Source organism: Zonotrichia leucophrys, chromosome Z, assembly GCF_028769735.1.
Source record: "Zonotrichia leucophrys gambelii isolate GWCS_2022_RI chromosome Z, RI_Zleu_2.0, whole genome shotgun sequence".
In the NCBI taxonomy this organism is placed as follows: domain Eukaryota; kingdom Metazoa; phylum Chordata; class Aves; order Passeriformes; family Passerellidae; genus Zonotrichia; species Zonotrichia leucophrys.
In genome coordinates, this window is record NC_088200.1 from 22,381,506 (window position 1) to 22,408,966 (window position 27,461).

General features: G+C 38.2%; 1 protein-coding gene across 1 annotated transcript in view; it reads left to right on the top strand.

The window, feature by feature from the left end:
• Positions 1–27,461, top strand: part of TRPM6 (transient receptor potential cation channel subfamily M member 6) — an 88,234-nt gene that overhangs the window by 27,598 nt on the left and 33,175 nt on the right. The window contains exons 9-25 of the mRNA XM_064736770.1: positions 904–1,027; positions 2,086–2,158; positions 2,273–2,373; positions 6,500–6,634; positions 7,201–7,254; positions 9,510–9,650; positions 10,954–11,088; positions 12,124–12,404; positions 13,466–13,694; positions 14,282–14,436; positions 15,060–15,192; positions 16,230–16,358; positions 18,301–18,552; positions 19,477–19,651; positions 21,126–21,240; positions 22,865–23,064; positions 26,651–26,783. Coding sequence (XP_064592840.1) covers positions 904–1,027; positions 2,086–2,158; positions 2,273–2,373; positions 6,500–6,634; positions 7,201–7,254; positions 9,510–9,650; positions 10,954–11,088; positions 12,124–12,404; positions 13,466–13,694; positions 14,282–14,436; positions 15,060–15,192; positions 16,230–16,358; positions 18,301–18,552; positions 19,477–19,651; positions 21,126–21,240; positions 22,865–23,064; positions 26,651–26,783 — 2,565 coding nt within the window. The remainder of the gene's footprint in view (positions 1–903; positions 1,028–2,085; positions 2,159–2,272; positions 2,374–6,499; positions 6,635–7,200; positions 7,255–9,509; positions 9,651–10,953; positions 11,089–12,123; positions 12,405–13,465; positions 13,695–14,281; positions 14,437–15,059; positions 15,193–16,229; positions 16,359–18,300; positions 18,553–19,476; positions 19,652–21,125; positions 21,241–22,864; positions 23,065–26,650; positions 26,784–27,461) is intronic.

Consider the following 27,461-nt stretch of genomic DNA (forward strand, 5'->3'; position numbering starts at 1 on the left):
GGGTTCACTGCTGTAGAAGCCTTAGGCTGGAGTAGAAGGAAGACTAAGTTTCTTCATCTTTGGTTTTGGGTTGCTCAGTGGTAGCCCAGATTTGTCACCTTTGTGGAGGTGTCTGTGTCACCACCAGTCCAGTCTCACCTGCAAACTCTATTGAACCTGCCCTAATGAAAATTCTGCATCCAAACTGGACATAAAAATATATGCTTGCATAGCAAATTATTATTATATTTAAAAGTTTTTCAAAGTCAAAGACCTTTTTAAATAAAAAATTGAATTTTAAAGAGGTGCCCTGTGTTCACTCCCATTTAAGAATATGAACTATTTAATAAACTTCATATCCTAATTGTTTACTTATTGTCTTTCATGAATATACTTTTGGATATGTGGTACTTTCCCCTAGTGTGTTTGAGAACTTTTTTCTTCACTTGCTTTTCCCCCTGTATTTATGATATTTAAAAAAAATTCCTTCCATTAAAAAAAAAGACAATGTGAATGGAAAGGTTAACAGAAAGACAAAAATGAGGAAAAATGGGAGAGACATGAAGTCAAATGAGTAAATGGTAAGGAATTTCATTTTATGTCTATTTTTCTTTCTTTATTGAAAGAAATAAAAATCACTTTCAGTAATTTTTAGCTCTATGTTCACAGAAAATCCTTTGAAAATTGTTAATTTACTCATGTGTTGTATTTTCAACAGTAAATATGTATGTCAGAACAAATGTGTATGTGAATAATAATTTATATTATGGGATAACTTTTCTTTGTGTTGAATGACAGATTAAGTCAACAGGGAAGTAGAAGAAAAATAAATTTCCCCTAAGTTTCAGCTTTCCTGAAGAGCCATTTGGGTGGGTAAGAAATATCTAAAATAGAATTGTCATTGATTATATGTCTGTTTTCCAGGGATCTGTGCCCTCAGGTGAAGGAGGAGATCTTAATGATGATTCAGAACATATTTAGATTGGAACAGAAGAAGTCCAGTCGTCTATTTCATGTTTTGATGGAATGTATGAAACACAGAGAGTCTGTGAGTAGGGCTCATGTGCTGAGTTTAGGAGGTCTTAATTTCCTGTTATCCTTTTTGCTCTTTCTCTGGTGGGCTGGCATAGGCACACGTGCTATATCTAAGATAAAGATAACACAATTGTGTCTCTGCCAATTTCCATATTGAATAGCTCTACAGAGCTTGTTTAGTTAACTTATCGAGTTTCACTTTCAAACATTGTTAATAAAATGAGAGCCTTTCTGATTTTAATAGAAGACCAAATATCTTTGTTTTCACAAGAAAGATCAAGTAATTCCTAAATTTTTCTTCTCCACTAGAGTCTTATTTACAATTTAGATAGGTTTCCTTCCATTCTCCTTCTCACAAGAGAATTGGGCTAGAACTTGTCTCTGAAACACTGCTGGTAACTGGAAATCCCCTCCCTCCTTCCCTCCAGTTGCTGGCCATGCACTTGAGTAAACCATATTGGCTGCCACCAGTCACCATCTTATTTTCCATGTGACTTAGCATAGTTTCCAGGAGCATCTGCTCCATGTTTGTGCTGAAATTGATAGGCCTGTAGTTCCCTAGGTCTTTCTTTTTAGCCTTTTAAAAAATGGTAGTTTTGTTTCCCTTTTTCCAGTTATTTTGCCTCTGTCACAACATTTCAAATATGATGGAGTTCCCAGTATTTAAAGAAATAATGATAATTGGACTAATAATCACTAAAATGGATACTACCCAGTACATTTTTAGTATTTTTTGTATTACTTTATTCGAGTGTCTGTTTTCTAGTTGAGAACTGAGTGAATATCAGCAATGTTGCATTTGTACATTTCTCAGGTTTAGAGGTTAATCAAAAGGAAAAAAACTCATGTAGACTCTTGCAGTAGGTTTATTCCAATTTTCCTGGGGTGCCATTGTATTAAAAACCAAAATGGTGCACTTTCTATCTGAAGCAAAGGAAAATTGTGTCTGGACCCTTGCCATTGCTTGTGTTGAAATGTGTATGATTTAATCTACCACAGCCCATACAAAGGAGAAATAACTACAGACTTCTCTGCCTCACCTCAAACAGTGTACTTCTGCAATTCTAACAGATAACCATATTTGATGCCGAGTCAGAAGATGAGCAGGACATTGATTTGGCAATTCTGACGGCACTCTTGAAAGGTATTGAAAAATACTACCTGTTTTTATCTGGCATGCCGGCTCACTGACTTATCTTTACAAAGTAAGGGAGTAACTTAAATATGTGGAAACTGATAAATCCTTGCTGCCTCCTAGGTACGAATATATCTGCTTCAGATCAGCTAGATTTGGCATTGGCCTGGAACCAGCTAGATATTGCCAAGAAACACATACTTGTTTATGGACAACACTGGAAGGTACTATTACCTGCTCTTTCTCATATCTTTACACTTTTTTTTGGTGACTAATTTTTCATGATTTGCATCTGTCAAGCTTTAATTAATAGTTTGAAGACTGGACTCAGTCTTGTGTAGTCTGCTTCAATATTGGAGGAGCATTACCCTTAAAATAGTGAAGTATTCAACTATGCAGTGCGTCAGATTGCATTTGTTTTTTCAGAGAAGAGATGATATCCTAAGGTTGGTTTTGCTGTGAGCTTTTCCAAGTAGTTTCAGTTTCATTCTGGGTATGTATTTTTCAAGCCTGTGTTGGCAGTCAGTGGTGCTTAGGGATATGTCATTGTAGCTTAGAATACTCTTTTCTCCAAAGATATAAACCCCAAAAGGGTGTTGCATCTGTTTTCCTAGCTCTGGACAGAAAAACAGAAATCCCAGAGTAAATCACCAGGTAAAAAAAAAAGTAACGTCATTATTTTAGATATAGTTTCTTAGGAATAGCTGCAATGAGAGAGTTATGATCTGGTTATAAGAGATATCTCTACTCAATTTAAGGTGTAGAAGTGACCATACTCAATAGTAGAGATTTTTTAACAGTGAATGTGAGGTATGAGAAGGGGGACAGAGAAAGAGAGTGAGAGAGAGGGGTTAAACAAAAGATACCCCCACAGGGATTCCTGCACTGTCCTGTTGGTTATTCTTCAGCCTGGTCTTCAGAGGTGAGGTGCCTGAGCTGTCCTTCTGGAGGCCCCACTTTTATACAGTCTAAGTACCAGATACTCACAAGATGTGCTGCTCCCATATGGGAAATCCCATTCCCATAACTTGAGTTGGCATGCAGATAAGCACTTGCTTCCTTTCTCACAGTTTGCCACAGTGGGAATTTTTTCCAGATGCTAACCAAACCTTTACCTCCCTTAGGCATGGAATTAACTCTTTCCTGCTGTGCCATCTGTGCTTATCTCAGGTTCTGTTGTGGTGGCTTACCTTATCAGGACCGTGTTTTGGGACAACTAAGTGCATTTTTAGGTCCTTACAGAAGGCAAGCCAGGATTTAGACTTGCATGTGTGTGAAAGAACATACAGTAGCAATTAAATTAATTAATTAAATTTAAATTATGGTTTTCAAATTTTCATATGTAGCCCAGTGCTTAAATATAACCCGCCATAAATGAGTTTTTTTTGTACATAAGAATATTTTAATAGGTGACAAATATAAAACTCTGTGCACCTCAACACATTTTTCCCATTTGTTATGTGAATTAATATTTTCTTCCAGAAATAAAATGCTCCGAGAAGTACTTCCCAGAAGTACTCTTTCATTCCCTGGCAAGAATTACAAGGTTGATTTTTTTCAGTCCCCAGTGTGTTTTCTTCTTTAAAATGAAAATTTTGAAAAATGGGCAGTTGTGTACATTTGAGTGGCCATAGCTGGTTGTTTGCTGCAACAAGAGACCTGATTTTTTTAATCACCAGACCATATTTTTTTGTGGTGCATAAGGCTGAATATATGGAGGACTATGCCTGGGATGTCTACAATTGAAGATCCATGAATTAAAGACAGGATATTGGAAAAAATTTATTAATGAGAAGTGTTATCAACTGTTGGAACAGGCTCCTCAGGGATGTGTTGAGTAATCAACCACAGAACTACTTAAAAGACATAGATGTGGCATTAAGGATAGGGTTTAGTGGTGGATTTGTCAGTGTTAGCTTTGCTGATTGACTTGATGATCTAAAGATCTTTTCCCAACTAAGTTATTCTATGATTCTGTGCCGGGGGGGAAATAATAACATTTTTCTGATTCCTACCTCTTCAACACAGAAGGGCTTAGGGACTGATTGAGCAGTTCAGCCTCATTACTCTTGGCTTTTCCAAGGTGAATATCAATTTGGTTTTTCCAATTTTTAACAATATTTCCTGCTTTTCTGTGTACTTGAATATTCAGATGTAAAAGTCATCTTTTGGGATAGGTAGATCAGCACTCAATAGTCTCATTTAGATATTTAGGGAAAAATTATTATTTTACATATTGTTCTATATTAACTAAAGGATAAATCTTAATAGGCTGTATGCCTTTTTAAAATGTTTCTAACTTATATCTGGTTTATATTAACGATTGCAGAAGATAGGTCCACTAGAACTTTCTTCTACCTGTCACTACCAAAATTCTGATTTCTCTCTACAAAGTAACTACCTTGCTTCCAGTTATTCTGCTGTGTTTTTTCATGTTGTTATTATTGTACTTCTGTTATATTTGCCCTTACGAAGTCCTAACTCTATTGATATGCCATACTTTGACAACTTGGTTTTTTAACAATTTGCATATTTCATATCTACTGTCTATGTTTCTGATGTCAGAGGGGCCGATTTCAACTGTACTTCAGTTCTCTCTAAACTCTTAGGTGACTAACACAGGGTCCTGACAATTTGCCACTACCACTTCATGGATGGTTTCTATAATCTTTTCTGCTGATACTTCAGTTTGACACAGTTCCTCAGATTTTTCTGCCATAAAGAACAACTTTGATAGGTGACTTTCCCAGCCTGTTTGGTAAGCAGTAGGACAACCAATTAGTTTGCTGTGTCTACGATAGCCTTAAGTGTTTCTTTTATACCTGGTCATCCTCTGTCCTTGCAGGTCCACTGGCAGTCCCCCTACTCCCACTCCTCTGCTTCCGATATGTTTGAAAAAAGCCGATGTATCTGTTTATATCTATTTCAGTACAAAGTTTAGCACTATTTTAAATGAAAAACCATTGTGTTCTCCCATTCATGTAAGATTTAAAGATCTCACAATAAACAAGCCTCACATCTCTTACTTCTTCTCCAAGCAAAAATTGGGATGATATATATACCTGAATGCTTTTCCTTTTTAGGCAGGGAAAACCCCCAAAATTTTTCCTGCACTGAAAAGAAAAAAAAAAAAAAAGAAAGAAAACATACAAGAATGGTTTTAAAGCTTGCCTTTAACTTAGTTGCTTTCTTGATTAAAGTGAAGCAACCCTCTGACTGTCAGGTACTGCCAGACCTGCAATTGTCAGGGTTCTCCAGTTTCTGCTAAGTTATTGTGGTTGTGTGTTCAAATTTTGAGTTACATATTTAGGGGCAGTTTTTTGGTGATTGTCTGGCTGTGTTTGTGATTCTGTGTGGCTGTGTTTCTGTTTAAAAGTCAACTCTACCTCAAATACCAAAGAATACCATTCTAATAGTTATCAATGGGCTGCTGACCTCTTCAGACACACTGCCAGCTCAAGGACTGTTAGAAGAAATTTAATGCAAGAATGGCCAGTCATTCTCAAGTATTTCTGGAAAAAACCCAATAAGGGTTTTTTCAGGATCAGTGGAAAAGTTTTCTTTTTATGTGCAAGAATTCTGTAACATTTATTAGTCATCTTTTAAAATAATGTCTGTCAAACCTCAATACAGACATTGAATGTAATATTTTCAAGTTAGCACTAGCACCTGCCCAGTTAGTGCTCCAGCCTCCTCATTCTGCTCATCCCATGGCATATCCTGTGCATATGTGTTCTGTAGAAAAACTTTATATGGATTTCTACAAACCTCATATGTCTAACTGCTTTGCCATTTTGCATGTATAAGCCCTGCTGAGCTCTGTTCAAATGCCATGAGTAGAGTACTTCCACCATTTGGACACTGCTTGTAGGTAGATCTCTGATTCATGTTTCCTCTGAGGGAGTTTATTCTAACACACATTCTCTCTCATATTTGAAAGAAAGTTTGCATTAAAGAACTTGCAGTTCTAGAGAGACTTCTCTAGGGCACTTTGAAATAGCTTTTGTCATGTGTCAAAAAAAAAAAGAAAAAGGCTTCCCTCCATGCCCTGCATTATCCTATTTTATCTTCTAAACTGAATTACAGAGTAGAGAATGTATTATCAGAGTCTGGTCGTGAAGCAACATTTGTAGAAGGCTCTAGAGATGTTTGGTTTATGGAAACTGTTTTCCTTCCCCTCTATTGGCATTTTATACAGATGTTTCCTCCAGCATTTTTTCTTTTGTTCTTGCGCTTTAAATATGCATAGAGATAAGTCACTGTGGCGGAGAGGTTACTAGCTCTAGGAATGTTTTATTTATTTCCAAAAGTAATTTTCTAATATTTTCCTTCAACTCTGTCCACTTGGAGGTTGGTGCCTTGGAACAGGCAATGCTGGATGCTTTAGTCATGGATCGTGTGGATTTTGTTAAACTGTTAATAGAACACGGAGTAAACATGCACCGTTTTCTTACTATATCTCGTTTGGAAGAACTCTACAATACAGTGAGTATTTGAAATCCCAGTGTACCACTTTAGATATGAAAGCCTGGAAACAATGCTGTTTTACTTAAGGGGTGTGATGATTAGGCCATGTTTTTATGAAGGCCTTTTGGGGAAAAAAAAAAAGGAAACTTAATGGGTTTGGTTATTTTTGATTGTAATGCAGGGGTTTGAGAATGGTGTACCAGGTTGTTGTTTTTGACTCACTGTCACTAGCTTGAGTACTCATTGGAAGCTGGTAAGAAATATGTTCAGATTTTAATCTGATATGTAATACATGCTTACCTTGCTGAATGTGATATGTTCTTTAGACCAAAGCTATATCAGCTTCTTTCTAGAATAAGTCAAGATTTAAGATAGTGGAGGTGTTGCTGATTGGTTTTGAAGTTTTTTTGAAAAGATTTGGGGCTAGAGTGGGGAGAGTTTGAATCACAGTAGTTTATTTTGTAGATTTTTTTTAAGCTGCTGTATTAATTATGTTATGTTATGTTTCTTATATATATTATATGTATTGATTTTCTAGTGTAGATTGACATGTTTGTTTACTGTCTTTTCTATTCACACCATAGAAACAAGGACCATCAAATCTGCTTTTACACCATCTAGTTCGAGATGTGAAACAGGTAATAGACATAGGGAAGGCTGAGGACAAAAATGCTAGATTAATACTTCAGTGTCCACTGGCAAGCTGCTATTAGATAATACAGGGGAATTTTGGTAATAGAAGTGACAGTTTCATTACTGCAGTGCTATATCTGCTAAATGGTTTAATCTTAATTCCACTGACCCCTAAGCAATTAACCGATATACTGCTGCTGAGGCTCCCAAGGTCCTGTACCTTAATTTCAAAGCCTAGTAGTTCATCCAGATCAGACTCTCTCATGTTACTAAATTGACATTTTGAAGTGATAGTACAAAAGGATTAGTGAATTAATGCAGTGCTTATGCTCCTTGCTTTAAGGTTTTCTATTTTTTTCCCCCAAAGTTAAGGTCTTTCCTTGTTAGAGCAGTAATGAAAAGACATTGTGACATGAGATAATATTTGGATGTGCTGCATTGCCTAGGAGAACAGAAGGTGGCAGTGGATGACTACTGCATGGAGCACTGGTTCCATTAGTGATTTAGTAGCAGCCTTGTTATTTAGATAGATTTCTGCTGTTGTTCCTCACAGCACTGCTTAGCCAGAAAGGGATGAGCTGTTCTTTATGCATCTAGACTTCAGCACAGGAGATTCCTAGATCCAAGTCTAGACTAATTGGCTAATTCTTTCCAGGGTGTGATTGCTAAGATGAAATAGCAAGTCTGACTATTTGCAGATTTCTGTTGGGTTTTTGGTGTCGTTTTGCTACTTGGGTTATTTTCATGTCAATCCCATTTATGATTCGTTAGATAGATGTAGGGTATCCTGGTCTCCCAAACAAAGTGTTTTCTGTGCTTTTCCATACTGATAAACATAATCAAGATCTATTTTATGTTATAAATCTGGATTCTATAGGTTGAAAGGTCTAAATCTTGAAAAAACATTGAGCTTCTCCAGGCTGAGAAAATTCTCTTCTTCACTGAAGTGATTGATATGATCACATCTCTAAAATTCATACATACATATATATATATATATATATATATATATATATATATATATATATATTTATACACACTCAGGACACTGGAAAAACCCAGTGTGTGATCTATCAAGAAGCTTTTGGCACCTGACATACAGTAATGGAATTAATGTAAAAAATATCTGCACAGTTTCAAAACTAAATTTGGGATATGCAAACAGATCTAAATGCTGAAAAGTCTTATTTACCTGAGCTTCTGTAAGTTCACAAAAGCGTTCTGTGAATGGGTTGTGCAGTTGCAGTCTGATTAAACATGGTGACACTGTAGTTGGGGCAATCAACAGAGTGATGTGACCCTGGATTTTAGAATACAGAATATTTTCTGTTACTGTGAACAGCTTTGATGCTGCTGCAATTGAATGAAGATACATGCAGTCTGCTCTGATAATGTAAAAGATAGGGATTAGTGCAGAAAGAAGTATCTACAAGCTTAGGTATTCAGAAATGCTTGCCTAACTTTCAGTGACCTGGGGCTGAGTGGCCTTAGCTGACTGTCCTGAGGTTTGCTACTGAAGTATATTGAAAAAACACCCTCAGCCCAATGAAGAAAAAGACTTTTCACAGTCTGAAAGGCTTACACTGCCAGGAATGCATAACATCTCTGATCCCATTTATATACAGGCTCATTTTTCAAAAAGTTGCAGTTGAGGTTTTATCAATAAGTTTTAAAATCTGCTTGGAAGTGAATTTATTCTTCAGAGAATTTGTCACAAACCTTGGGTGTTGGAAGGACAGTGGAGGTAAGATGGGCACTGGTGCTTTAAGCAGAAGAGGTGAGATACTCAGAAGGTAGAGCTAGTACATGTACTTCTGTTGTCCTAGTTGTCAAGACAGTCTTGAGCCTCAACAGGACATTTCCAGTCTCTAGGAATTATTACTCTACTTCAGCTTAAATACATGCTTCAGCTACTTCTTCAATTTTAGTTAATCAAAGTGCTTGATCGTGCCATGCTCATTTTCTCTTGTGAGAAGGTTTTTATCTGTACGTCTGCTGTTGGTCCTTGTCCTGAAGAACTGTTACCCTCACTGTTGGATGCAGCTGATCTTGTGAACATTGCAAAATATGCAATGTGGGTACAGTGAACTGCAGAAATCACATTTTCCCCTCTTTTCTAGAAGAGTTCCATATGCGTAATGAATGTGTACGCTTTCTTGACACATTTATCCAGACATTCCCTTACAATAGGAGAGCTATAACATGGTTGAATGTTGCACACAACAGCATAATGAAATGTTTGTGTCATTTGGTGTTTCAGAATAGCCTTTCTTTGGATTACAAGATATCACTGATTGACATTGGACTGGTGATAGAATACCTCCTTGGTGAAGCTTATCAGAGCAGCTACACAAGGAAGCATTTCCGAATTCTCTACAATGATGTCTACAGAAAACACAAGGTAGCTTCTTCCAAAACACTGGTTACCAAGAAAAGCCAAAATGTGACACCTGAAAATAGCTCATGTTGTCATCCTGATTTGTCTGAGGAGTATCATGTAAATATGTGCCATGCTTGTCTGTCTGAGAACTGTAGAGAGGTTGCAAATAAAAGAGAGAAATCCCCAAGAGTATTGGTGGTTGTTAAATTATTTATTAATTCAGTAAATTTACCTTTGTGTCTAGTATCTGGGTTGTATTTTGTCTATCAATAAGGTATGACAAGACTTTGCCAACTACCATTTTCTTTTTTGAAACAGTTACATATCTACTTCTTGCAGCTTGAACCACCTCATGGAAATACTAAATTCCACGTGTCTTGAAGTAGATTTAGGGCAGATTTAACCCTGTTGGTTTCCCAAAATCAGTAGGTTAAAAGCAGCTAAACTTCTCAATAAATTAGTTGAAAGTCATTCCCAACATTGCAGGAGGTACAGGTTTACTGCATAAAAATGACCCCCCCCAAAATGTTTTTGAAGTAAAACTGGACATTTAAGTACTTCCATATGTTAAAAAACAAACAAAAAACCCTCCCATCTCCATGAAATCTTTCCATGACTAAGAGAAGAACCTCATCATTATCAGGGAAAATGAAAAGAAGTAATGGAACCTGTAACTTGGAGTGACTAGAAACAGGGAGACAGAGCTTTCTGTGTGTCACTAGTTTTTAGAATAACGCTTTAAAAAGATGTGAGCAGTTCTAACACTTTTTGCTCCTTCCTAATGAAATATGACCTTAACAGTGACAGGTGAAACCATATAATCATATCATTAGGAATTGTTGGGAAGAGCATTAGGGATTCAGCTGTTAACATCCTTCCCTCTTAGCCAACACTGAACAAAATTTGCCGAGATGCTGGATGAGCTATCCTCCAAAGGAAATTATCAGCAAAAAGTTCAGAGAGTTCTGTCTTTCAAACAGCTTATGGCACATTTTATAAAGGTTGGCACTCAGAATAGCATCCAGACTGGGCGATTCCATCTGTTGAAACCCTGCTTGTTGCATTTTGTGGACGCTATGATTGGAAAATCATTATTTTGAATTCAGAGACTCAGAAAAATATTTATTTGTTAACTGAAATGTGGAACAGGCCATTTTTTTCCTTGATGGTATAAGTTTCAGTGGTAGTTATGGTAATTTTTGACTCACTGGTTTTTGAATAACATCAATTTCTACATGCACTATTTTAGTCAGCAAGTACCAGAAAAGTTTATTTCTAATTTGTATTTATCTTCTTATGTTTTATGGTTTGCTTTTGGATCTAGAGAGTGGTCTCCAGCTCGCCCCAAAGCCTGTCTCATGCCTTTCATCAGAGTAATCAGATGGATAGTGGAATGGGATCCACTGAAAGTACTTTGCATTCTCAGTTCTTCAGGACTGCACAGCCTTACAAATACAAGGTAATATAATTGCTTATTCTAGACTTTGCTTAGGAAATATCAGGCTGTTAATAATTTTATTGACAAATTTTAGACATGGTGGTCAGGCTCTTAGTTTTTATAATTCTACTTAAATTGCAGTGGAAACAATGCTTTACTGCTCACAAAGTACAAATCTTGCCATTTTATTGGTGAAACCAAGCTCAGACTCTATGATAATTTTTAACTTCCATCCTTTAGTTGCTAAGGGCTTTAATTCACTGACATGTAGTATCACCAAATATCTGAGTATCAAGCATGTGTGAAAATTCTTCTGAATTTGGAAGAAACATAGGAGTTTTCTGACTTTCCTAATATTTTCCCATGATTGGCTTATTGGGGTGTTATAATAAGACTGTTAAGAAGAAGAACATTCAGAGAAAGAATGATAGAGGAGCAAAGATGTGCTTTAATATTAGCTTTAATATCTATCTGTCTGTCTATCTATCTATCTATCTGACAAAACATTAAAGTGAAATGGACTTAAATGGCTGTGTTGGAATTAGTCAGAACCAAAAAGAACCCATGATAGCACTGAGACTTCCTCGCTTAAGTCAGTAAGACACTTTTTCCTGTACTATTCACCAAGAAATACCCAGATGTGAAAGTATAGCAAATGTGGCAGAGAAAATAATCTTTAAGGATCTAAGGTGTTCAATTCAGTCTACTGTGTACGTTTTCTTCTATCATGACACATATAAAAGAGAGAGTAAAAGCATGGGGAATCATGGTGTTTGGAGAGTGCCCAACACTATGGAAAGGGAAGTTATGAAAGGCATGGATGCAGAGCAAGGTGTATTTTTCCTTCATTAAGGTTACCAGCTTCTTAGCATTGGTAATCTGAACATAGTCCTAGCTGTGGTTTATGACTTAAATGTATATAGCTATCAAATAATTTGCTACTTGCAATTCAGATTTACGTGCAGTTTTATTTTCATGAATCTGAACCTCAACCATTCACTGGGATTTTCTTTGTGGGTTTTTTTCCCCTTCTTTTGTTTTTTTACAAATTTATAGGAAAGATCCAGCCCTTTCCCAAAGTATAAGAAGAAATTAAAAGAGGATGTAAACTACACAGAGAATTATGAGTCAACTGGCTTCATCTACCCCTATAATGACCTCCTGGTTTGGGCAGTATTAATGAAAAGACAGAAGATGGCTATGTTCTTCTGGCAGCATGGAGAGGAAGCCATGGTCAAAGCTGTTGTTGCTTGTAAACTCTACAGAGCAATGGCACATGAAGCTAAACAGAGCAACATGGTGGATGACACTTCAGAAGAACTCAAGAAGTATTCAAAGTATGAGTTCTGCCTTCATTTCAGTTAAAGTTCTCTGGTGCTGAGAATTGTTAGAGACTGCCCTAATTCACTAAGAGTTAGTAAAGTTAGTGATGCTGAGGATTATGGAGTATAAAAAAAGTACTTTCAGATACTCACTATTGATACTATATAATGGATCTATGTACAGGGGTGTAATGTTGAGAGTTAAAGGAAAACTATTTGCATATTACCTGAATGCATATTTGAAAATATAGGTGAGTAATGTATAGTTCATTATCTGCTAAATGGTCAGGTGAAAGGCTGAAATATCCTTTACAGCTTTTCTTCCAGTTCAATTTTTTAAAAAGCCATATAGCACATAGGTCTGCCCTGTTCAAATTTATAACAAGTAGTCATGAGCAAACCAAAATCAGTGCTTAAATCCTGCTCTGTGTAAGACTAAGTGGAAAGTGAGATAACTGAATTAAAAGAGAAGTGGACCAAAATTTTTCTTTGAGTTTGTAATTTCCATTTAGTGTTTTCTGGTAGTTTTTCTGGTTAGAAATGTATTATCTGCTTTGTAGATTTCATGCTTAAGATTCAATAAAAACTTAAGGTACAATAAAACATACTTTGTTCTTTTGTATGCAGCTCCAAATCTTAATTTGAAGGAGGGTATGTGCCTTCCATTAAGAGTCTTTGCAGAAGTGTTTTAAAGTCAGTTCAAAAAGAAGAGACTTTTGCAACTGGCTGCAATGTTTGCCCACAGTGGTGGTGAATCTGTTAGTTGAAGAAAATACAGAAAACTTTGTACGGTTCATTTTGATCACTGAGTGAGACTTAGAAAAAAACAAATGAAAAATGAAAAAACAGGATGGCCCTAAATGTTATGATTAGGACTAAACAGTTAGGTTTACATCCCAAATTGTTTTTCATTAGGTATATTGATAAAGCAATGAGAAAAATGGGAGCAGGCATGTTTACTGAGATTGATAGCTGAACTTGAGTTACCAGAGTATTCACAGCAACCTCTTCTCAGCAGTAACTCTGAGTTTGGACTGAATCCTGTTATATTGACTGTTAATTCCTTTCTGCTTTAGGGAATTTGGGCAGCTTGCCTTAGATGTGCTGGACAAGGCATTCAAACAAAATGAGCAGATGGCCATGAAGTTGCTGACCTATGAACTGAAAAACTGGAGCAACTCCACGTGCCTGAAGCTGGCTGTGTCCGTGGGGCTGCGGCCTTTTGTGTCCCACACGTGCACACAGATGCTGCTGACCGACATGTGGATGGGACGCCTGAAGATGCGGAAGAACTCCTGGTTTAAGGTAGCATTGCTCTGGTTTTTTCCAACCATTCAGGTGCTATTTAGATGCTTAATATATGGGTTTTTTTGGTTATGGACATGGCTTATGCAGTTTCAGACAGCTCTGCTTAAGCATATGTTGGAATGTGAACATCTGGGAAAAAAAAAAAAAAGCAAGGGAGGGAGGGAAAACAGTTCTTGCTTCTGTTTTATTTCTTTTCAAAAGTATATGTGGGATCACATTAGGATGAAGGATTTTTTTGTTGCTCTTCCCATTCTGTCAGCACTTTTTAGTCCTTCCTCACCTGCTCTTGGTTCCCCACATTGCCTATTCCCTGGCAGAGCTGCTGGTGGGAAGGATGCTTTCCAGACACAGGGAGCTGTATTGAAAGCATCCCAGATACCGTGACACTCTTCAAAGCCAGAAATCAGGCAAGAGCAGCACAAATCTTCAGAGGCTGTCAGACTCTGTGATACAGATTCCAAGCACCAGTGACTCCTTCTGCAGCCAGTGGAATTGCACTGGGTTTGTGCTGGCACCAGGCATGGCTGACTGTGGCCTCAGGTTTATGCTATCACTGCTTAATTAATCTTGTGTCTCTCTTTTAGGTCATTATGAGTATTCTCCTGCCTCCCACCATCCTGATGCTGGAGTTTAAAAGCAAGGCAGAAATGTCTCACGTGCCTCAGTCCCAAGATTTCCACCAGTTATGGTATCATGGGGAACAGAGCCCAGTCAGCTCTAAAGAGACTTTGGTTAGTCTGTGAGGATCAATCATTTGTGTGCCAGAGTCTGTCTCTTTACCACAGTGCAGTTCTGAGGAGTGAGAAAATGCTCATCAGGTGGAATGAAATGGCTGGAGGCCAGTTCTCTCCAGAAGTATGGATTAGGTCCCTAGTTTGGGTATGGACTTAAGTGAATGTGGTACAATTTACTTCATCTGTCCTGGATGCCACTTCTGTGCTGGCCATAATGAGAAAGTCCTTCCCAACCTCACATGTATTCCTAGTGCAGGAAGGGAGCAGCCTGACCTGAGGCAGCTAGGAAAAGTGCTCACACACATTCTGCTTGATGTTAGCTTGTGATTTTATCTATCAGTCTCTAGCAGAAGTCCAGGTTACTGATTTTCCTTAAATACTCTTATACAAAATACTATACAAAATATACAGACAGTGTAGCTGTGCCATATAGGGCATCTTTCACAGAGTGCATGTTGATTATTGCAAATGAGATATTTGTAACCAGACAAAACCAAGCTGCAGTAATGACTGGGGTATTCAGAACTAAGTTTAGACATTTGTGTCTGTCTTCCCCCTGAAACAACACTCCCTTTGCAATTATAGACCATTGTTTTTTACTTAAAAAGTGCTGTTTTCTTTTAAAGAGGGGTTATGATGTAGAAAAGGCTGTTCAGAAGTCTGATGAAAGCCAAGGAGATGGTGGACAAGGAAACCTGACTGGAGCTAGAAAAATCTATGAGTTCTACAACGCACCAATTGTCAAGTTCTGGTTTCACACGGTTAGTCATCATTCTAGAACCTGGAGTGACAAACCCCTCCTTTGGTCCTTCAAATGCCACTTAATCCTGCTTTTACTTTTTCTAGAATGGATTTGCAGTCACTTAGTGGTGGGTGTAAATGGGAAGCCATTTGAATGTTTCTCTGACAGTTAAGTGTAAAGATTAAAATGCTAAAATCATGCTAAATCATGCTAAAATCATGCAACTGAACTAAAAAAAACGCAAAAACCAAACCCAAAACCCCAGGAAAACAATTATAAGGAACTAAAGAAAAACTCAAGCACAGCCTTTTACAGTGGTCAGTTGCAAAGGCTGACATAGATTTGAAGATGACCTTCTGTACCTTTAATACTTCACTGATATTCATGTTCCTTTCTTTAAGAATTGTCTCTTGAGAAGCAAATATTTTTCTATAAGGAATCCTTTGCTGTAGGAAATGTACATTTATTAAATCAGTTTTAGTAACCCCGTGTCAGTAGAGCTCAAGAAGTTTAAGATCAGGCTGTGATCATATGTATTTTCCACCTAATATCATTCCTGTGTTTTGGAAGGCACAGATTAACTAGCAGTTGCCTATTTAACTTTGAGAATTGTTGCTTATCCCTAGGGAAGGCTAGGAAAAAGGCATAAGACTGCCCTTGCATTCAAGGAATGGTGTGCAGATCACAGAATAAAATCACAGAATAGTTATTTTTGAAAGGGACCTCTGGAGACCATCTAGTCTAACATCCAAGATAAAAAAATATGTCTCTTCTATGGGGATGAGCATATACTTCAATTGTTTACCTTCTGCTCCCACCTATTTTTTCAGCATTAAAGTGCCAATTTCCAATGATGTTTAGGGACATTCCCATAAAACAAAGCAAAAAAAAAAAACAAAACAAAATTTTCAAGAACTGCAATAAAGATTCTGGGCTCAAACACGTGGCAGTGTCCCAGTAGTTTGAGTACCTATAGTGAAGCCAACCAGCTGTTTTATTTGCAGAAATTTGTTTGAGGTTTTTGTGTGTATGGATTATGCACCATGTGTTTTGCAGATGTCGTACTTGGCATTCCTCATGCTCTTTACTTACACTGTGTTGGTGAAGATGGAACCAAGACCAAGTGTGCAAGAGTGGTTTGTTATCATTTATATTTTCAGTACTGCTATTGAAAAAGTCAGGGAGGTAAGTTTTTCCATTTGCATTCTCATTTTTCTGGTAACCAGGGAATACTTCTCTGAAGAATGCTAAATCCTGCTTTATTTAATGGAGAATTATACAGAGAATTTATTTATTGGAATTCTTTTATTCAAAGACCAGTTCTTGGTCTGTCAAAATGCATCTTAAATTTTGGCATTGATTCTCTACCTTTCTGTGTAGAGCTGGTTGGCAATGTGTAGGTGACTGCTGAATTGAGATTTAGAACCTTGATGTAGGCACCTGGTCCTTAATTTTCTTAAGCTGACCATTAGACTTCTAGAAACAAAATTTGTCTTTAGATATTTAATCTGAGTGAGAACTTGTTATGAATTGATAGATGTTTTACATAGAATAATCTATGGCTCTCCCTCAAGTCTAGTTAGCCTTCCATAAATGCACTTACAAAAAAAATACAATCAACTTTTAATGCTGGATTCATTGAACACAAAAAAAAAGAAAAAGATATTCCAATCAAAATTATTGCAATTATTTACAGTGGATTAGACCCAAACTTCTGAATGCAACTTGAGCTCCAAACCTGAGTCTAGGGACAAATACAGCTATGCATTTCCTCAATTATTGTATCTGCTCTGACATGCCTTCACTGCACAATCAGCACATAACAAATCAGCAAACAGTAATGTGAATACTCTTTTGTATGACTTTTGAAATGCTGTGCTTTCAGAGGAATAAAGCTAGCCACAAAAAGCCAGCCACAGTTCTGAGAAAAGGACACTGCAATACAGATCACTCTGTAAGGCTGTGAAATCAGTATGAGAGAGGTGAAGGATTCCAAGGGACAGTAAAAATACTTTTGAAATCACTGTTGTGCTCTTGCACCATCTTGATGCTGGGACAGCAGAAAGAACAGCTCTTCTTTCCGGTATCATTGGTTGGACACTTTGAAATTGATGTCCTTACTTGATTTTCTTTATCCATGTTCTAGTTCTGGTCTGTTGGCAAAGACTTTGTAGGACACTCTGTTTTAGCTGGGCAGCTGCTTAGCTGCTGAGGGCTTTGTTATATATAGCTGCAAAGCTCTGTTGCTCTAGATTGTATCAAATAATTGCTGAAGCCTTAGGCCCTGCAACTAGTTACTCATGTGAGTTAGTCTAGATCACTTGTCTACATTTATGTGGTCATATGCATAAATTCTTGCAGGATCAGGGCATAATGTTTCAAAATCTCTCCTTTGCTTGGTACTTATCAGTGTAATCTCACATAGCACTGCATAATTGGCCTCACTTGTGGCAATGTGCAAACATTTTATTTGCCTCCTCCCTAGGATTCCACTTCACATGCTTGCTCAGTGAAGCTTAAAATCCCTTTGGGGCACCTTACAGTTCAAGGAGTGAACATTTCATTCTTTACCTTGCTAGTTGCCAGCACTTCTTTTTTTAACCTGTCCTTGGCAGAATACAAGGATCTTTCATTATATTTTTGGTCTGAAATAAAGGACATTAGTTATTTTCCCAGTGGCAAGGTTAGGCCAGTACTTTCCATGACTTAGGGGTTAATGAAAAGGCCACTCCAGGTCGTGACCATCCCTCTAGAAAATGCTTGTTAATTTCTAATAATATGTGTGCATAACAATTCTTTACTGGCTGCTGTCTTCCGCTGAGCTATGTGCCCTTTAGTGAATAGATTCAGGTTCAGGATCCATCTTTTTTGGGAAGAGCTATCCCATTTGATGTCGCATACTTGAGCAATATGACATGGTGGATTAAGTAAAAACCTCAATTGATGATGAATGGCAATATGCAGTAAATGGGTCCAAGACAAAAGAAAAAAAAAGGGGGGGAAAATAATACATTCTCAAGTATTGTGAAATAATGCAGACCAATGCAGAAATAATGCAGAATAATGCAGAAAAGGTCAAATAATGTATATGTGATTTTAATGGCATTTTTCTCCCAATTCTACCTAGGTATTTATCTCAGAACCTGGAAAATTCTGCCAAAAGGTGAAGGTGTGGATTTATGAATACTGGAATTTTACTGATTCTGTAGCAATCATCCTGTTTATGATTGGTTTTGGTTTGCGGTGGTCCAACCCCCCTGTTCAAACTGCAGGGAGGCTGCTTTACTGCTTGGATATCATATTTTGGTACACTCGGCTCCTTGATCTTTTTGCTGTGAATCAGCATGCTGGCCCATACCTGACAATGATTGGGAAAATGGTAAGTAGTGTGCTTTGGGGAAGTATTTCTGTAGCTAAGGCATCTACCTTCTGGAATATGTAAAGCTCAGAAGTGACAGAAAAGGAGAAGTGGTCTAATGGCTCACAGTGAATGTTTTACTTGAAAATACCATGATTTTTTTTGTTTGTGAGTTGACCATAATCAGATTACACTTTTCTTTAATTTATTAATTACATGAATTTATTCACAAAATCCATTTTTACTTAATTCCTTAGAGAAGGGTTTTGTTTGAGTTAGTTTGCCAATCTAGCTTGGTAACAGGAGAAAGAAAAGTCACTGCTTCTTGGAGATGGGCTCACTGTGACAGGTTATTCCCCTAACTCTTGGAAACAGTATCATTATTGTTTTACTTGTTGATTCAAATAACTGCCTCCTTGTTTATCTGTCACAATTTCCGTGAAGTCCAAGTTAATCTTGTTTCTCTTTTGCTGTAAGAACTGTTGCTGAACAACTGTCTAGTCCTGGGGGACATGTGAAGATTCCTACTGTAATTTGCCTCCTTTACTGAGAGCTCTCTTCTTTTATATTCTGTCTTTCATGGTGATTGTTTAGGAGGCAAAATAATTTTCACTCCTGTTCCTTGCTCTCAGTTTGAAAGGAGCACCACTGAGCAAAATCACCATTGTAAGATCTCCGCATTTTTTAGATCTTGCTTAAGATATAAGAGGGACATGTGAAGCAAGTAGGGCTTTTTTGGTCTAAGATGATTTTAACATCTATAAAATGCTCATGTACTCTAGGTCATAGAAACAAAATATTTTTATTTCCTCCAGCATATTAGATTATTACCCCGGTTTTATATTCTGATTTGTAAAAACAGTGATTGATACTCTTCCCTAAAATGAATGTCTCTTTTGCATATAATTAACACAAGTAATTATTTTACACAAACATGTCTTCTAGACAGGAAACATGTTCTATATTGTGATCATGATGGCCATAGTCCTGCTGAGTTTTGGGGTGTCACGAAAGGCAATTCTTTCACCAGAGGAGCCTCCTTCTTGGACCCTGGCACGGGATATTGTATTTCAGCCCTACTGGATGATGTTTGGTGAAGTCTATGCTGGTGAAATAGATGGTAGGTAATTTTGAGGGTATAGCTCACGGCTTAAATTTAATATGTGGAGAAGCATGTCTTCTTTGGTCTTTTGACTACCTACTGAGTCTGTTCTTCCTTAAACAATTCTGATTCCAGTATATGTATGTATATATGTGTATATGTATATATGTATATTCCAGTATATGTAATGGGTAATACTGCATGAATGAAGTTAAAAATACAAGCTTCTTTGTGAAAAATAAAGAGGTTTAAACTCTAAACTCTTCAAATTTAGTGCTTCAAATTAAATATACTGCAAATATCAGGGCATAGCACATGGGAACTAATACTAAGATACTTCCTGGTCAGGGGATCTGCCAATGAAATAAATTTCCAATTAACTTAATCCAAAGCTGCTGATCTCTTGGAGAAAAGAGAAAAGCTGTCTTTAAGGAAGAAAGAATAAAGGAGGAAAAGAAAGGGAGAAATAAGTTGCCTGGCACTATTCTTAAACAGATAAACCATGTGCATAGGAGAACTAGAACCAATCAATGTAAATAGGAAAAAAATGTGTACCTTGATTACGGCTTTGGCCTTGTTTCAATAAGAGAGAGTAATCAGGCAGCCCAGAGATATTTAAGCATTACTGATGTAAGGCACTCTCATGCTACTGACTGAAGGTAAAAGTAAAACAGTCCCTAAAATAGAAAAGTAGTAACCTAAAGAGAAATATCTATTTAAGGTACATCTTTCAGCATAGACTCAATTCATTAAAATAATTGACCATGTTGCCTCCATTATTACTGCTGAAACAATCACATACGTATTTTGGTTAAATAAATCAAAATTCTTTTAATGAAAGCACACTGTTAGGTTTCCCAGTTTAATCCATTTAATCACTTAACAATTCTAAACCTTTAGAAATTTGACACTTCCCAAATAAAGCTATGATTTCTCTAGTGACTCTTTATCCTGCAGAATATGTCCCGAATTTAGGGCTGCTTCTTTATAAGTATGTTTCAAAGTTTCCTCCAAAGAGTTAAACTTGATTAGAAATTTAAAAGGTTGGGAAGTATTTATTTTTATGATTTAAAAACATCAGAAAGGATCTCCTAATTTCCATTATTTGCTGCTTTACGTCTGAGGCGCTCCTGTCTTAAGGATCAAAGATTTGGATTTCAGCTTACTTGGGTAAAAGCCATCCCCCAAATACATTTCAGCTGTGTATTCCCCCATAACAAAATGTGGAATGACTGGCATAATAACTGGTTTGTATGAAGTGGTGTCTACATCTTCTGAACAGTGGTAACTAAGGTGGTAGTAGCACAAAGGGGTCTCAGTTCTCCTTTTGGTAGAGGTTGATCTTTAAGTTGGAAATTTAGTGATGCAAAATCTCTGTGAAATTAGTGAGGACTATTCTGTTTCTTGCTGAGACAAATGAGAAGCACGGGCCATTGCTGTTCTCTGCTCTGGTTCCTGTGCTACCCACGTTCTGTATGTCCTTCATTTCCAGTTTGTGAAGCCAATGAAGACTGTCCTCCCGGCTCCTTTCTCACACCCTTTCTGCAAGCTGTCTACCTCTTTGTGCAGTACATCATCATGGTCAACTTGCTCATTGCATTCTTTAAGTAAGTACCCAGGTATATTGCTGCAAAAGCAACTAAGGTGTGTTGTGCCTGCTCTTCTGGAAAGATTTTCACCAAAAATGCCTCAGCAAGGGCATGTTGATGGTGGTGGTTGTACCCCATCAGCCATGGGGGTAAGTCAAATGAAGGAAAGAATGGTGGTAGCCAGATGGTGCAAGGAAAGGTATAGTGAGAAGACAGCTAAGCTCTTTTGCCTCTTAAAAAGAATGTGACTCTGTGAGAGCGAACAATTGCAGTTGGCAAAAAAAAAAAAAAAGCATTAATTCATCTCTGAAGTAACTTTCCCTTCCTAAAAGTTGTATTTGTTGTGCTAAGAGCCTATATAAAATTCATCATAGGGCAGGCCAAACTGGCAGATAAGTGGAAGGCGTTCAAGTGAAGAGGATAAAGGAGGAGTATGCTTTTCCTTTAGGAAATAATTTGAAAATTCTTACTTACTTTAAGCAATCCCATATGTTCTAGACTGAAATCTTACAGTAGTGTTTTCAGCAATTTGCCTTTTAATGTGTGCTGCCACAGTACAAAGGGTTTTTATATTAATTCTATAGAAATTCATAGTACTTTATCAGTGTCTTTATAGTAATTCTAAACCTTTTATGTTTTAACAGGAACCTTTTGTAATGGAGCATGTTCTGTAAAATATTAGTGAAGAGCAGTCTAACCCAAGCAGTTATTTATTTTTTCTTATAGTTCTAGCATTTCTGGGGAAGAAAAAGTCAGCTGCAGGTTTAAAAAATTCAAATTAATAAAAGAACTCATTCATATGCAAAAAACCCTGAACTATCAAAATTCATTCTATTTCCACTTCCAATAAGAAATCCCTTTCCTGAAATTGTGTCAAGGAATCAATCTATTGTCTTACACATTATGTATTATTTTACATGTATGAAATTGTTATCTGAATTATTTCTGGAACTAAACCTTTAGTAATGATGATATGGTAAGTCTTCTGCATCGTGATTTTGATTGTTCCAGAAGTGGGACCAGAAATGGGTGGGTATGAGAAACACATTTATGCTCTCAGAAGGAAAGTTGATGTTTTTGTGATTACATGCTGGCTGTGTAGAATGACAGTGAATCTGAAATTACTAGAAATGGAATGCTAGAAACCACAACAATTCTTTCCTGTGCTTGAGTCTATCATAGTAGATACAGAAAATTATTCAGTGCAGTCATGTTTATTAATTTTGCAGCTCCAGTGAGTGTTCTGCAGAAGAATGGCTCATGTAGCTGCAAGCTATTTTGTCAAAGTCTTCCCTTAGCCTGACACCTACTTTTAATCCATTCCAAAGAGGAAAACAATGCTGAATTCTGTGGTTAGGATATATATTAAAATTTAAATAGTATGACTGGGATTTCAAAGTCATGTCGGTGGCATCTTTTGCCCTGCTCCCAGTAATGTGAATGGGAGTTGGATCTCCAAATCTGTTGGGCAGCTTTGAAGATCTCATTCTAAGTGCACTAGCTGCAGACACATGAGTTGCTAAGCTGATTTACCTCACTGGAGGAATGAGACCAGCGTTAGATTAGATCTGTAGAGAAGTGTCTTGTGTTATATTGGGAATATTTACCTTCCTTCTCCTCTCCTCTGTGGCTCTCTCCTCAGTAATGTTTATTTTGACTTGAAATCCATCTCGAACAAGCTCTGGAAGTACAACCGTTACCGCTACATCATGACCTACCGTGAGAAGCCGTGGCTCCCTCCACCCTTCATCCTCCTCAGTCACATTGGACTTCTGCTAAAGTGCATCTTCCACCACCAGCCCCCAAATGAGTTGGACCAAGAGGAAGGCGATGTTGGACTAAGTAAGCTGGGAGCCAAAAGAAAAAGCCATCATCACTCCCATAACTGTGGAGTTGAGTCCCCCCCCCAAAAAAAAGACAGAAAAAAAAGGGGGTAATGCTTTGCTTTATATTTGGCTGTTGCTGTGCATCAGTCAAGATACCTCACAACTCTGAGGTGAAATAAAGGGACAGCAACTTACTGTGTAGGAACTAAACAATATCTTATTTTAAAAGAAATTAAGCAGTGCCAAAGGTATAAATTTCTGTATGTTTGTCATGAAAAGACAAATAATTCCTTTATCACTACTTAGGGAAAGTAGCAGCAGAGCCCAAGGGTAGAGGAGATCCAGTGATTGCAGATGCACAGAGGCATCCCACCTCCTTGCTGCTTTTGTCCCTTTGTGCACTGGCTTTTGACTGCACCTTACCTTCTTCACTTTTCCCAGCCTTCACTTTTACCACCCAGAGAAGGGTGGTAAAGCCACTTTTCTTCATGCCAGATCTTTCCTAACGACTCCTTAGTCCAGTTCCCTGTCCCACTTTCACCACCTCTGCCTGGATTAGCCTGGGCTGTTGTGGGAAAAGGATCTCAAGATAATGGGATGGAAAGTAGTGGGGCTTAGTGGTGGGTGTGAGGCAGGGGAAAAGGTGACTGTAACTACATCTAAAAAAATTTGGGAAGCATTGGTATCTAGCATTATACAGTCTCATCCTTTTTGATGTATCGGAAACCCTTGATGCCTTATAATAGAGGTGGGCAGATCCTGTGTGGGTTATGCCTCACTTAGAATTTTCTCTTCTGAACATGAATCCCTGAAGATACCTGGCATGCTCACAGGTGGTTGTAGAGCACCAAAACAGGCTTACCTAATCAATGCTTGTCCTGGTTTGAAAAGGAAGTGAGTTTTTTGGGATGCTGTGATCAACCCAATAGGTGCTGAGACTTGAATATTAGCACCTGGTGTGGCCACTGAGGACATGGGTACGCCTCTGACTAGGGGGAAGCTCTTTTGGTTCCAGACAGTGGAGGGCTCAGACCAGCCCTGCTCGGCTGCAGGCTGCGTCGGGCAGGGGAAGCCATGCGGCCTGGTGAGGTAGGCCGGGCCTTGGACAGAGAGGGGAGGTGAAGGCCCCTGAAGGATGGAAGGGTGGAGGAACACTGAGAGGCTTCAAGGCAGCGCCCCCACCCGAGACAGAGAGAGAGAGAGAGAGAGAGAGAAATAGAGAGCTGGTGTCTGTGCCAGTGCCACCTTGAAATTTGATAGCATGGCCGGCCAAAAAGGAGAAGGGGCGGTGGGAGGTGCAGTGAGAAGGTGCCCGGCAGGGCAGCGTGGGAGCTCTGGACAGGCAGAGCCTGAGATTTTTAACCCTTTTCTTGGATGATGGAAACCTTACAAATGCTGATCCTCCTGGAGTTGAATGAGGAGAGAGATAGAGATGAGATAAGAGGAAATGGGCCCCGAGAGAAGTGGAGAAGCATCTTGGGTGGGAGGAGGTGATGGAGTGGCCTTTGGCTGGACTTTTCTTGTATAGCCATGGATGGAACCATTTTTTCGTGTGACAGAGACTGCATTTAGGGGAAGGCAATGGCTTGGAGCCAAAGGAGTGCAGTGATGTTATGTGAAAGAGTGCATGAACAGAGACAACGGGGGAGGAGGGTGGTGGTGCCCTCGATCTTCAGTGGAAGAAGAAGATCTCTGTTCTCGAGGCCCCTCGACCCCAGGGGGTGAAATCTGGGGGGCACAGGTGTCCCAAAGGTGAGAGACTATGCTTGTTTTTGGAACTAGGCAAAGCATCCTTAAAAAGAGAACCCTAGAAGCAGCTCTGGTCCATGTGCAGTGGTGAGAGCACTGGGCGTGGAAGGAAGAGGTCACGATGGCAGTGTTCTCCAGGCAGTGCCATGAGTGACATGGAAACACACGAGGTTTCAACTGTGTTTCCTGGGGAAGCCTACAGTACAAGAAAGACTCCTCTCTCCTTGATGAACTGAGAATTGATAGACTGAGAGTTGGTGATCTGAAAGGTAGATGTATTGGAAATTTAGTGGGGGAAGAGGAATGTTTTTTAGAAAGTTTTCCTTCTGAGGTCTGTGTGTGTTTCTCTTTATATATAGTTGTAAGTTAATAAAGCTTTTTCTTCTTTATTCCTAAGTTAGAGCCTGCTTTGCTCTATTCCTAGTCACATCTCACAGCAGACACTAGAGAGCATATATTTTCATGGGGGCACTGGCATTGCGCCAGCATCAAACCATGACAATGCTGAACTACTGTACTGCTGCTCACTGGTTCAGCTCCCCCATCATGACGGTATAGACCAGCCAGCCTTGGAAGTGCCATTGCTTGTTTTATGTGCAAGCACAGCATAAGTCAGTGGCATAGCCTAGAGGGTGTCCTGTAAGGAGCTGAAGGAAAATTGCTTAGCAGATCTGAAAGTCCTTGCATAGAAGAGAGCTCATGCTTTCTTTCACATTCTCTCAGGAGGAGAATTTTTTTTCTGTTTAGGCACCTCTGGGCACCTTTTTCTATACACTTTTGCTTGGTAGCTTTCTCCTACTTTAGTTTTGGTGTTGTTATAATTAACTGGTTTTCACAACGAGTACCCAGAGCCACCCTGTGGAAAATCAATACCAAGATACAGAGTAAAATTTTGGAGGAAATAACACAGGTCAAATAGGGTAGAAAAGTGTCTGGAAGGTGATGAAGTCTCATTTGGAGTGAGAGGGGTCTTCACTGCTGAGCTGTGTGTTGCAGCTGAGTACTACATCCTTGTAGCAAACACTGCCTTGTTGCTTGGAACAGGCACCTCTCTAGCAACTACAGTGAGGACTTTGGTACATAAAAAAGGACAGAAAAGAGGAGCTTGGAAAATGTGGAGCTTGAGCCAGAGAAGCACCTTTCCACCATATGCATTTCTTTGCCTTGTAATGGAGCTGCTGTCTCAGAAATCTTGGTGTGCTAGAAGAATAGCACCATGAGCAGCCCAAGTTATGGAGTTTTAAACTTCTGAATGCTTTTTTCCCCCCAAAAATATTGGATTTGAAGATCTTAATGTTTTGTACATATGAACTTCTATTAAGGATATCTGAATGCTTTATGGATATGAGCATATTAACTAATCGGGTGAAAAAAAAAAAAAGCTTTGGAGCTTTGAGCACCTGAATGGACTGTAATTGTTGTAGGTGACTAGCACTAAATGAATGCCTGGACCAAAACGGAGTGAAAGTTTTGTAAGGTTTGCATGTTCATATCTAAGTCTTGTGAATGACACATGTATAACAAAGTACAGGAAAAATTTTGTGAGAAAATTAATCTTTGTGAGCTGCCATTCAGATATGTGTTTTTGAAGCTTTAAAAGGAGTGTACTGGAATTTTTGCCTGTGTGGTTTTGTTCCCTATGTAAGAAAGGACAAAATCACACATTTTCATGTATTTGAGTCTTTATACTGAAGCCCAAATTAATACAATTAGGCCTGATTCATTCTTGTCAAAGGAGGGAGTGTAAACAAGTTTTTCGACTGGATTTTTTTTCTTTTTTTTACCTCATGCATACTTATAAATGATTGCAATTATTAACATGCTTCATACTGATTCCTACCTCCTTTATTCAGAGCTCTACCTGAGTGATGAGGAGTTAAAGAAACTTCATGACTTTGAGGAACAGTGTGTAGAAGAATATTTTCTTGAAAAGAATGAAAACCTGAGTTCCAGTGGCAGTGAAAGGATCCGTTTGACCACAGAAAGGTGTGTTTTGATACATATTTATGTTCTCTGTATAAATTTGTCACATAGAAAGACTTTGATAAGTTCATGCTTCTGAAGCTGGTTATGGCCACTCTGAACATGCATAGGCCTTGTTAATTTGATGGATCTGTGTCTGTTTCTGTATCTGCATCTCTTTGAGGTGTATGTCAGATCTGACTGGGCAGCCTTGCAGACAGAATTGTATCCCCAGACCCATGCAGTATGCATATGATTAAAGGGGTACAGAGAGGTGCTGCTCAGTGTCACTTGTGCAGATCAGGTAGCACTACAGAAGCACGCCAGAGAACAGCATACAACATGTAATTTTATTTAAAAGCTCAGTAGTGTACAGACACAGAGAGTATTGCTTGTGATTGGGTATAATTGCTGTTTACAGAAACAGCCTGCAAACAACCATTGTAGCATTATTTGCAATATGGTGTCTTGGTTTACACAATGTTACAACATAGCTACCAACTGTGTTTCAAAACAGTCAGTATTGGCCTAATTAAGCTTTTTATTGAAATCAATTGTAAATATACCATTAAGTTTAACGTGAACAGTTAAAAAAATGAACGCTACAATAATCTTACTGAATGCCAACAGTGATTTCATCTAACAAATTTGTTTTGCCAGAGAAAACATAACATTATTTTCTGCAAAATAATTTTCTTGGCT